Source organism: Epinephelus moara, chromosome 13, assembly GCF_006386435.1.
Source record: "Epinephelus moara isolate mb chromosome 13, YSFRI_EMoa_1.0, whole genome shotgun sequence".
NCBI classification, from domain to species: domain Eukaryota; kingdom Metazoa; phylum Chordata; class Actinopteri; order Perciformes; family Serranidae; genus Epinephelus; species Epinephelus moara.
In genome coordinates, this window is record NC_065518.1 from 25,936,858 (window position 1) to 25,949,031 (window position 12,174).

General features: G+C 43.0%; 1 protein-coding gene across 6 annotated transcripts in view; it reads right to left on the reverse strand.

The window, feature by feature from the left end:
* mrtfab (myocardin related transcription factor Ab) overlaps positions 1-12,039 on the reverse strand; it is a 49,072-nt gene extending 37,033 nt beyond the window's left edge. For 5 of the 6 annotated variants that reach the window (XM_050059785.1, XM_050059786.1, XM_050059789.1 and 2 more), the window contains exons 1-3: positions 11,945-12,039; positions 11,242-11,303; positions 6,208-6,393 (exon numbers count right to left, since the gene is read on the reverse strand). In XM_050059785.1, coding sequence (XP_049915742.1) covers positions 6,208-6,379 — 172 coding nt within the window. In that variant the 5' untranslated portion in view covers positions 6,380-6,393; positions 11,242-11,303; positions 11,945-12,039. Of the gene's footprint in view, positions 1-1,747; positions 2,266-6,207; positions 6,394-11,241; positions 11,304-11,944 lie in introns of those variants that run through there. The other variant, XM_050059790.1, reaches the window with a different exon arrangement.
* Positions 12,040-12,174: the final 135 nt, after the last annotated feature.

Sequence of the window (12,174 nt, forward strand, 5' to 3'; positions counted from 1 at the left end):
CCTTCTCTCATGCTTATTCCTCCTCTTTCTTGCCACCTATCCATCTCTCTATCTCATTCTTCCCTCTCTCCTCCCCTCCTACTCTCGGCCTGACAGAGTGCTGTTGGGCCTCTGCTGCTGGCAGCCTCCCAATCGGTTACATAACAGTACCATCAGCCTCCCTGAATCACTGCTGAGCTAGGCTAGCCTTAGCCAGTCTATATATCTTGCTATTTTATCTTAAATACTGCCCAGCAGCAAATCATCTGTCTCTGTGGGTTCAGGTTACTTTAGTATTTTTAATTTCTGATGGCAAACAGACCGTTTCTGGCTCCTGTTGAGCAGAGTGAGGCGCTAATGACACAACATGGCTGCGAGCTACGGTCTATCTATTACCATTATGCAAGGGTGGGGACAGGGAGGGTTGTGATCTTTATCTCTTCGTGTGTTTACAAGCCTGGATGATGTCATCAGACAATTCCCAAATTTCAATGACGGAATTTTACCTAGTGTCCACCAGCTCCTCACTGCCATGAAGTCTGAATCCCAGTCTCTGCTCACATTTCTAGTTAGAAGAATCAATTCAAGCTGCACTACTACAGCAGCCAATTTCTTTGATTACTCCCTCTCACTGCCTGTACAGTAGGTGCGATAATCAGTGAAATCAGCTGCCATAGTGTTTGGTTAGAAGAAAGCCCCGCAGACTCTCGAGCTGCAAGTGGCACACGATTAAAAATCACTGTCCAGGCTTCCTGAGGACACTGCTGGCACGCATAAAACACTGTCTGCTTGCATTTATCATTTACAATCCACTCTCTGGTCTTTGTAGTAGTAGCCGTGGTCCGTGTCATGATCTGGAACAATCTGTTCTGACTGAAATGACTGGGTCATTTCCACTTAAATCTGGAGCAGTGTCTGTGACGCCTCTAACCTACTTCCCCCTCCTCCCAGCTCCAGTCTCCATCAGTGAGTCCAGGCTGTATTCTCTGCTCCTCCTCCCTCCCTCTGCTAACCCCTAAACTCTCCAGCCCGGTCAGGATACTGGCCCCTGGCCTGTAGTCGTCCTCAGGGAGCAGCGGTGGCTTGATTGGACAGTTGACAGCTGCTTTGAGGGAAGTAGGGGGGCTCACTTTCTGAGAAAAGCCCAAGTCATCAACCACACCTTTCGACCCCTCGACACCCTCAGCCATCCAGTTTGGCTCAGGGGTGTTCCTCGCAAACCTGCCGGCCTCAATGCCACGCCTGTTCCCTTTTGTTCTGGGGACCCTCTGAGGTAACACCCTTAAAACTACTTTTACACGCTACATGCTGTCTGGCCAATTTGCCACTAACTCAGACTCTTCGTCATTAACTGGTAACATCTGGATGTTCTGCAGTCTATTTATTCCTTTACCAGAATTTGAACCTGCCGTTAAAATATACACCTCATTATGCAAGCCTCCAATAAAACTGATAAAGTTTATCAGCTTCCAACCTTATCCAGTATCACATTTGCTTGATAATAATAGTACGTGTTTAAGAACAGAAGAATGTCTAGGGTTAGCAAGTACATTTTTGCAGCTCTCAATGCAAAGCAGCTATTCTTATACAAACAAGTACAGTACACAAACACTTAGCTAGCATTTACTGATACATGCAAGCACTCACACCACACCTGTAGTCAGCAAAGCTCAGCTTAAGGTAGACTTCACAGGTAACTTTCAGTCGTTGTCATCACTTTTTAAAGACACACAGTGACATGAAAGCAGTGTACTCAAATGTACTTTACCTGACGTGATAGTCATATCCCTCTGGACCATGCTGAAGGGAAGCTTCACCCTCCCGGCAAGATTAACGATTCATACTCCCGACACAAGCACAATGAATAACAGTGTAAAAAAGAAACCACAACAGCGGTAGAAGCTTGAAGAGAAGTCCAGAAAAAGAAAAAGCCACACTGAACACGTTTTCCTCTCACCGGCAGCTAGTACTCCACAGGTAGCAGTGCACCTCACATTCCCTTTCCTTAGATTGTCTGTCTACAAGTGTGTGCACGCCCCGGCAGAGAGGGCGTGTGTAGGTCTGCGTGTCTGCTCCTTTTTGCTCCTTGGCTAACAGTATGGTCCACCCAAAGGTTTCTGTTCTCTCTGTAGCAACACCTTCGTTTCACTCCTGCTCCTGGGTAATTAAAAAATAAGAACTTTTGATCGCTCCTCTGCACTCTCTCAGAAAGTTTAAGAGGTAAAAACGAAAGAACAAAAACAAGCCGGTGCCAAGCCTCACCTCCTCGAGCACAAGCAACACCCCCCCTACTATCTTGCTTTCCCTTTCCCCTCGCTTTCCTTCTGTTCCCTCTGTGAGAAGTTATGCAATACTGCCATTTCAGACATGACCTCCCCCTTCTCTCTTCTCTTCCCTTTCCTCCGTCTTCTGCTGCTGCTGCGGCCCACACTCCCACACTTGCTTCTCCGCCTCAAAGTTTTGAATGATCTCAGGCTCATGATCATAGCATGACCGCTTTGGTTTGCCGTGGAACAATTTAGGAAGCAAGTCTGTGATGGAAAGACATGATGGGAAATGTTGATTGCTTTTCTCTGTTGTGTCAGCCCTTTAATGTCTTGAGTCAAAGCAGACTCTCTCTAACACACACACACACACACACACATACACTCGAGCACACTATGTGCATATGGACTTTAACATCTGTCTCTGATCCTCATCTTGAAAAACATGTCACCTCTCTCTCTATACACACATGCATATAAACACACGAGTGTTTAACAATAAATCTCCCAGCGCATGTCCCTGACTGAGGAAGGAACCTTGTGCAATAAACAGATTGCATAACCGGTGTCAGTGATAAAGCTTTGATAAGCTGTACTATGCGGGCATTCCATTCTGTTTCACTGCCACAAATGTATGCACATGGAATTGTATATGCAGTCACATGCAACACATCTCTCCAGTGCTCTGAAAGCATCTTCATGTAGGATTAGCTACAGGAGTGCCTGCAGCAACATGCCTGCTTCTGGCTAGCAGAATGAAATGTGTAAGAAAGAGGCCAACAAGAGCAGGGGTTGTTTAAATTCGGGAGTGGTGGCCTCAGGCTGTGTGAGAGTGTCTGTGCCTTTGTGTGCTTCTGTGAGGTAAACATGGTCCTGTGACAAATAGTCACAGGACCGTTCTTAAACATTCTTTAAATGATGTAAACATAACTTGAACTATTTTTATGTAACATAAATTAAGTTTCTCATGTTTTTTTAATCACTTTTATTGCAGTCTATGGTTGAAGTTAGCTGGACTGTGCCTCTACGTCTTTTCCTACCGTTCATTTCTACTGTGTGTGTTATTATTCTCTGCCACTGTTGGACCCCCCTTAGGATGGTAAATGATTTACTGGTCCAACCTTGCCTTACCTTCCTCTCCTGACAAATCAACAGCAGGTCAACACACTGCGCCTCCACAAAACCGGGTGACCAACACCCAGCTAGGAACAATAGCCACTGTGGCCGACTCTTCTGATAATGCAAGGTGAGTGTGTGTGTGCAAGAAGCAGTTACGCGATCCCAAGTCTGACCAACGCTCCGAAATCTCTACTTAACAAACAGACTGTGTCTGACTTGGTGGCAGAAACATTTGGATGCTTTGTTACACTGAAGACGTTAAGTAGCACATGCCAACGTGCAACTATGTACCTGTAATAGTTTTGGCTTAAAAGCCCATCAGTTTAGTAGAAGTTGCTCTGGTGATAAAGATGCTAGTTAATCTTACATGGCATTACATAGCTGCACCAAGTCAACGCAGCTGTGGTGTCTTTTTTTTAAGATGTGATGACATAATCAGAACATACAACAGGATACAACCTCAAAACAGGTTTTATGGGTATAAAGTTGACAGATATTTACATATGTAGGCCAGCAGTGCCTGGTACTTGGGGAAAGAAAATAAAACATGAACCATGGACTGCATGGTTGTTTCTCAAAGTAAGGCCTTAATCTTCAACTGTCAAGAAACCCATAATGTTGCACTTAAACACACCGCAAAGACTACAGTCAACGGCCAACTAGCACGTACGTTCTGCGCCTGAGTGAGAGAGAACAACTCCCCATACCAGTAGGTGGTGGTAACCTATAGTCATTACTAAAAAAGGGAAACTGGAAGACCAAAAGGATGGATTCAAGATGCTAGTTAGCCAGTTAGCACATTGACAACACCACCCCAGGGCTCTCAAGTCTCACGCTTTGAGAGTGTGACAAACACATTTTAAGCTTTTCACACTCTCACCCGCCACACCTGGTATTTCTCACGCATAAAAAAAAATTATAATAACAACGCCCACCTAGTTACATCGCTGTATATGCAGTGGAATGTGTTGCAAGACGCAGTGGGTAACATAGAGCTCATCAAGACATTGCCACGTTCCATCCAATAAAAATAAGACACAGCTACCCATCAGCCAATCAAAAAATAACACACAGCTACCTATCAGCCAATCAGAAATAGCATTGCTGTATCTGGGTAAGATCTCACTCTGAACTGAGATCAAAACTTGAGAGCCCTACCACCCGATATTGAAAGAACACATGATATTTACCGTACACTTGCCAACAATAACATAAACAATGACAAACCGTTTCTGTTAAAGAGCTCAGTGGCTGAAAAAATAATCTTACTTTATGTAACAAGTTCTTTTTATCTCACGCCTTCTTGACTTTAGCAGAATGTTTGCTTTCATCACCTTCATATTTCTTCTTGTCCAATGAGCTGAACTGCAAGTCAGAGTTATTTCACTCGCTCATGAGCTCCACTGGGTCTGACACTGATTCAACACACAGCCAAAAAACAGGCGGCAAGGGCCGTCAAAGGACTGACAAGAGCCGCCTAATGCCAACAGTGCAGGACACACCACAAAAACTGGGGCGACAGACAGACCAGAACCAGAGAAAAGCAGGAAAACCAATCATTTGCAAAGCTGGAGTCAGCAAATGTTTGCATTTCTGATTGAGGAATGACTTCAACAAACATTTAGTGGTTTATCAAAATAGTTATAGCTGATTGACTAAATTGATTTATTGGTCTAGCTCCATATGCCCATATTCTGCTACTCCTTCTTAGTAGCAAAAAAAGGATATTATGCGTAACTTACAAAGACTTGAACCAGATTTATTCAAACCTGTCACCAGTGTTAGACTTATTAACAACACTGTCCAATAAAAACCTTTGAGTGCTTGTGACTTTAATTTATACACTCTGATTCACTTGTAATTTGGCAGTGTGAACCTAAACAAACCTAATACATAAATGCAGCGAGTCAAACATTTCCACGATAAGTCAAGTCGAAGGAAGCTGATGCACAGAGAGCCAGGTGCTCTAAGCTCTACGCTAACTCCAGAAACAAAAAAGGCCTACGGAGTCTTAAGTCCACACAGCAAATGTGCAGCACACTCTAATCTACTGTAACAAGAGGTCATAGCAGAGGAGCAAGCCAATTACGCACAGCAGCTTCTTCCCTCTGTTCGTTCAGGAGATACTGCACAGTTTTGTACACACACACACAGTTTCACCAAAGCACTTAAATCTTCATGTCTCCCTCCCGAAAAACACCCTCTGCAGTGAGGTAGGCTCTCCACTGACAAATGAACAAGACGTACAGACACGTCTGACATTTAACTTCTGCTTCTCAGATTAAGTGTTTTTTTCCACTTTCTACTTACCCTCAACTTATGTAACATGTTCTCCGTGCTCACTTTTCAAACTTGGAGGAATTTATGTTGGATTTGAGCCACCTCTGTAAGAATGACTAGTACTACACCAAAATATTCACTTGAGCTGGAAGCAAGAGCGCTGGCCTACGAGGTCTGCAGAGTGATGGCAGTGTTTGCTGAACATTCACCCAGCAGCTCAGACAAACACTGGCCCCAAAGCCAGGAAAAAAATCTATAAATACAATGTTAAATCATCCTATCTTCACATCATTGAGAAATAGTATATAATAGACAGTATATCGAGATGTAAACATGTAAAATAAGTGAACAGGCAAAGGGTCAAAAACATGTTCTTTTGTTGACGTGTTATTTTGGAAGCCGAAAAAACATGCGCTTGCACTATTTCTTTGGTCATCACAGTGCTTGACAGATGAGATCAGGCTATTCTGCCACACATATTGAGCCAGGGTGATGCCTACCAAAATGTGGGATTAAAGTGCTGGCGACTGAACGATCAGAAAGTGTGTGTGCACCACAGTCTCACCATTCTTCCTCTCCTGCAGAGGTCGCGGGGCTTGTGCGGGCTGAAGGGACAGCTCCTGTAGCTCATTGGTCACCGCCTCGCTCTGAGGGCTCGGGGCCAAGCCTGGTGTCCCGGTGACTTCCATGCTACCGGGACTTGGCTCCTCCCTTCTCTGTGGGTGTAGCGTTGCCATGGTGATGGAGAGACCTGTAGCAAAAAATAGGACGTTAATAATAGTTTAATGACTCATCAGAAAGGCTCCATGTGTTATGAAGACAACAACTACCAAGAATAAAACGGGCATTGTTGATCCAGAGATGCACTGCTTCTTCCAAAATAAACTTTAAAATAGAAACTCCACCACATGCTATGGATTTGGTTTAGTTTTATCTAAATATCTAATTTAAACATCAGCATGAAGGGACTTTTAACTTTCAAAAACTTTAGCACTGATGCAGCATTTTATTATCTTTCAGGTAAGCAGCTTATGATCTCGCTAGTGAGCGCACAAGCCTGCAGGCAAATGTTTGTCTTGGATGCAAAATAGCAAATATCAGGTCATCACTGTCTCACACGTAATAGCATTCTGTAGTTATTCTATGCATTTACATTGTGTAGTGTCTGTGCAACCCTTTGGCAGTTCACAGGAATAAAACTTTTACCACAAGCTTAAGCAGTGTGGCGCTACCACACGAGTCGGTTTGTAGCTATGTACAGTGCTTTCCAGTGTAAAATGTGGTAACGTTTAGGAAATATACCCTTGGGGCTATTCTCTGAAGCCTTAGGAGCTCCTTTGTTCCATTTGATGCGTTTTCCCACAAAGGGTTTGTTTTGCCACTTAATCAGTAAACAGTATCGTAAATCTGCTACATCAGATTGTATTAATGGGGCCTATCAGACTTGAGTAATCAATAAAACCATGAAATAAAAAGAAAAAGAAATGGTACTTGGGGCACTTTCACAGGCTACAACAAGTCAAAAAGTTATTCCCACACAACTGAGCACGTCTCTATTCCTCTCTGTCTGTGTGTGTGTCTCTGCAGGGCTGTCGGCTAGGGGATTAAATCAGCCATCAGGGAAGAATTTGCATGTTTGAGCTTTTACAACTGTTGCTGTGGCCGCTGCTTTAGACAGGCAGGACTCTGTCTATGGATTTTTCCCCCTTCTACTTCTTAGCAACCTCAGTGTGATTTCCATACATTTAAACCATGTAACAACTCACCCTCAAAGCCTCAGAGCTGGAGGTATTTCATGAAGTAAGCTGTAAAAGATGTGCATGTTTGTGTCTGTGCATGTTCTGTTTTGCATCCAGCTGCAGGACAAATTTCCCCGCTGAGGACAATTAAGGTCAAGTTGAAAGTTGAAATGGCGTTTACTGTTCAGACTAACTCATGCGTCAAAACAGACACTTAAAGTTAAGATGCTGATGATCACACAGCAGCACATTTTACCCACACATGAAGACTAAAATATTGAAGGTAAGATGACCAAACCACTGACATAAACAAAGCCACAGAGAGCCTTCAGCAGCACGTTATAGACCACTAGTGAGTACAGACTCTTAGTTTGTTACAGCCCTCTTCTATAATGACATTCTCTTCTCAAGTGCAAAATAAGTAATGTGAAGTTTCCTCTGTACCCTACATTAATGTACACGTGTAAGATCCAACATGAAATTAAACAACTTTGAAAAGGGATCCCTACCACACAACACATGCTGTTAGCAAAATTATTTGCATTTGGTTTAGCTCAGGCTACTTGGTTTACACAAGTTACATAACAGCCTCCATACAATGATAAAATAGACTTCATTATCACAATATAAATGTGGATGTCTTCTGATATTGCTATCTGACAAATTCATGCAAAATCATACATAAATTGATGTTTAAAGCAATAAACTGTGCTCCAGTGTAAGAGAATTGGTGAGCTCAAGCTCTTTGTATGTGTCGCACATAAATTTAAAGCTGGTGTAGGCAGTTTAATTTTGGCTAAAACGGGCAAGAATCCCATGATTAAAATTAAGCATATTGTAAAATAAATGGTCTGAGAGAAAACTAGACTTCTGCACCTCATCTTGTGTTGTTCTCATGCTTAAAAAAAAAAGACTCTGGCCAATCACAGGTCATTTCAGAGAGATGGCGTTCCTATTAGCGGTTTTACGATCGCAAATGTGCATGCACATCATTCGGTAAAAGTCTGATTCAATGGCCCAGAATCCTGCAGAGAAAGTCGCTATTCTAGCATTGGCCACAACTGCCTAAGCTGCAAAGCAACCCAAAAAAGGAAGACGGCCCTATCAAAAAGAGAGCCCGACAATAATGAAATAAAATGCGTCAATATCAGCACAGTGTTTCAGAGATGGAGAGAATATGTTGCTAACTGTTTAGCCTTCTGCTAACCAGCTCATAGCTGCAGTATCAAGTTCACCTTAATGTGGCTAACATTAGCTAGAGCCCCAAATCAGTGTCTCCTCCAATTCACTCCCCGCTGCTACAGACAACCTACAGCCTTTTCCAGATCTCTGCGTACATCAGCTTTAAAGAGCTAATTGTGTTAGTTTTACATGATACAGTAGCTTACTCAGAATAGGCACAACTACAGCAGACATTTTGCATCGTCATAGCCACAGGTGTTACTAACAACATTAACAGTGGCTCTGTACTATTCAAGTGTCCTAGCCAGGCATGACTGTGTGAGAGTGAGCCAGCATGCACCATACCCAAACCCTGAAACTGAAGCAGCTAAATGGGAATCAACTATCATTCATTTTATATGCTTTCCCTGCTGTAACATGTCCAAATGTCCTCTGTGAGCTGTGAGAAAGGCCTGTTATTAATTTTGGCGGACATGACATTGTTAAGCAATAACATGTTCAGAAATTTGATACCCTTTAATTTTGAATTATCGCCCAGCCCTGTTTATACAACATGAAAATGACACCAGCTGTGTCAAAATTCAACATGTTGCAGTTTGACATAAACTTGTGTTAACAGTGCAGCAGTAATGAAGGACTGCTGCGGACGACCTTTGTGTTTCAGACCAGTCGGTACATTTGTAATACAAACTGATTTAGCTTGAAGTGAAGCTAAGCCTGAACACAGACCTGTCTGAGACTTGTGTGAAAGGAGACGTTTCTATTGTAACCCAGGTCAAATCCATATACACCTCTTTTATAGAACAGGCTGTCCTGATTTACCGGAGTGCGTCTGGTGTAACTGGTTATCTTCCTTTCTGAAACACTCCTCTGGACTGAAAGGCCCTGTAACTTGGGCAGCACATCCCTAATGGCTGTTTACAAAGGCGGGCCTGCTGCTGGGTTGTGTGTGTTGATCTCCCTCTCTTGCTCTCTCGGCAAATATGTGTTTTCAATCCGTGGGGTTCTGATGGGGATTCTGTCGTTAGTGCACAGCGGGCCTCAAAACAATGAGGCAGTGTTGTCTGAGATGTCACTCTCCTCTCTCACAATCAAATGCCAGCGTGCACACGTCTGAATAGCGGCACACTAACCACATGACACACTAAATGTATACTTGATGATGCTGGCCTCGGGGTGTCTGCAAGTTTTAGCACGTCAGATTTAAAACATTTAAGGCAATCTTTTCTGGACTTATAGGGAATTGTTGGAGCGTTTTTGACACGAGTTCAGCTTTTATTAGAAAACTATTTTTAATTTAACAAAAAAGTCAAACTTTTCAAATGTGTCATATAAGAACATTGCCCTGAATAATAAATAATGTACAGGTGGCAAAATTATGATTTCAAATAGTGGATATCTGATACCAACTTGACACTTTCTGTTACTTAATGTTACATACAGGACATAACAAGTAGTGAGATTCAATACCCAGCTGTACTGCCCTCTGTGAGCTTGTTTAGTCCCAAAGTAATTCTTTCTATGGATCTGAGAGTAGCATAATTATGAGATAAAGAAGATTTTAACTGATTATAAGGACATGATGGTGAAATCAGGGGTGTAAACCACACGTTCAATATCATATTGATAACAATATGATATTTGCTGACATCACAAAGTCTGCCACGATTCGATTTCGATTTGATTAGATTCAGGGGTCTGAGATCGATCTGACACGATGTCAGCAAATATTCTCACTGTCTTTTTCTTGGCTGCTTATCCTTATCAGCCTGGTGCGAGGCCGCTAGCACCGCTTGAATGTTTTCAAACGAGGTGCACTTAGTTTTGCATGTTCATTTTAGCCTGATCATATTACAACCTCAAAATCACATGTTATAGTTGTTAACAGCCAAAACAGGTCTAGCAAAGGGAGTCACAAGCTTTTCCACTCAGGCTGAGAGAAACAAACACTGAAACTGGTTTAGAAAGAAAAGGGAATAACATGACAGTGAAATTCAGTGGTGCTTAGATTTCAGAGAGTGATCAAGAATTAAGGGTCAGAATGCTGCAGTATGGCAAAACATTTCTGGAGAGATATTAGCCAGTAACTTAACTAACACACTGTATACTCAACGAGGGTGCAAGCCACAGTGATTTGACATTTGTAGGGGCTTCAAGACAACATGCAATCACTGTCTCAGTGACACATCACTTAGAGATGCTTATCTTCTGTTCACAAGAAATCAGGAAGTAAATGTGGTTTTATGTATCTACAGTGTATGCAGTGACGCTTCAATCTTCAGGGCCCAGTACTCCACAGTGACCTGGATATTACAGGTTACACAGTAAATCAACCCCACCTTCTCATATGGGTGTTTTTCCAGAGATGCTTACTGCAACATCAGTTGCTTCATCCTTACCTTCCCGACAGAGGGCTGCTGTTCAGACATGCAGTGTGTACTGTTCTGGTGCAATGCATCGAAGAGAGACACCAATTCCTCTCTACACGCCCACACTAGCCTCTCAGATATGTATGACAGGTGCACACAGAGGCACACACGTCCCGACAACCACGCTTTGTTTCACCATCAGACACAGGAAAACCAACACCAACAATTACCACATCATCTCAGTTTGCAGCAGCAAGGTAAAGGATGTGGTCTCCACCTGGCCTGTCAGAAACTAGGCTTGTTGCTTACCTGTGTATCTAAATCCTGGAGGGGCGTTTTCCCATTTCAGCAGGACGGAGCTTTAGACTGTTCTGTAAAGGAAAATAAAAAAGCAGAGCTTCAGCAGAGAGTAGCTGATATCTTATCTCTATCCAGCCAAACCCTTTCTCTATACTGGTCCATTACTCTGCGGATTATGAGCAGCAGTTTCGGTATCAGTGTAACCAGGCCATGTGCAAAAAAGCCTAATGGAGTAAAAGACGTTTAAAAAGAAAAATGAAAACTCGTAATAGAGGCTAAACGAATCCACGTTGTAGGAGGCCTTTCCACATATGTCATGGGGCAGCAGCCTACAGCTGTCACTGTCCAAAACACAGACATGCTAAGCTATTGTTAGCATGTCTGGGTGGGAGTTAACCTGAAGTCTAAACGCAAGTTAAACTAAGGCTACTACGCTAAATCTCACACCAACGACACAATGAACGTGAACGGTCACAAAATACAAAGTATCGTACTTATTACTGTCGCTGGCTACATCTGAAAGCTGTTCGGCATCCCTGTTGACTACAGACAGCCAGACACCCCAAGTTAGCTAGCTAATGTTACCGTTAGCATGCTATCTGCCAGGCATTACAACTAACCGCTAGCTAGCTGCTCAGCGTACACTCCTCTCTGATGGGAAAGCTAGCTAATGCTGACACACTGTCTATTTAATGTATGTATTTAGGCTTACTTTTCATGGTCGCCACTTGTGTGCTGTGTCAGTAAGGATAAACGGCTTTGGCATCACACCGCCACTTCCGAATCACAAAGGAAACTTTGACCGGAAAACCCTCCTCTGCGTGGGACGCACAGACCCACTTCCTATACAACACTTTTACAACCACTTTACTACTACTGCTCTGCGACAGGAGACAGTACAGCAGAGGCATGTCTGCATAATATGTCAAACACAACACTCTT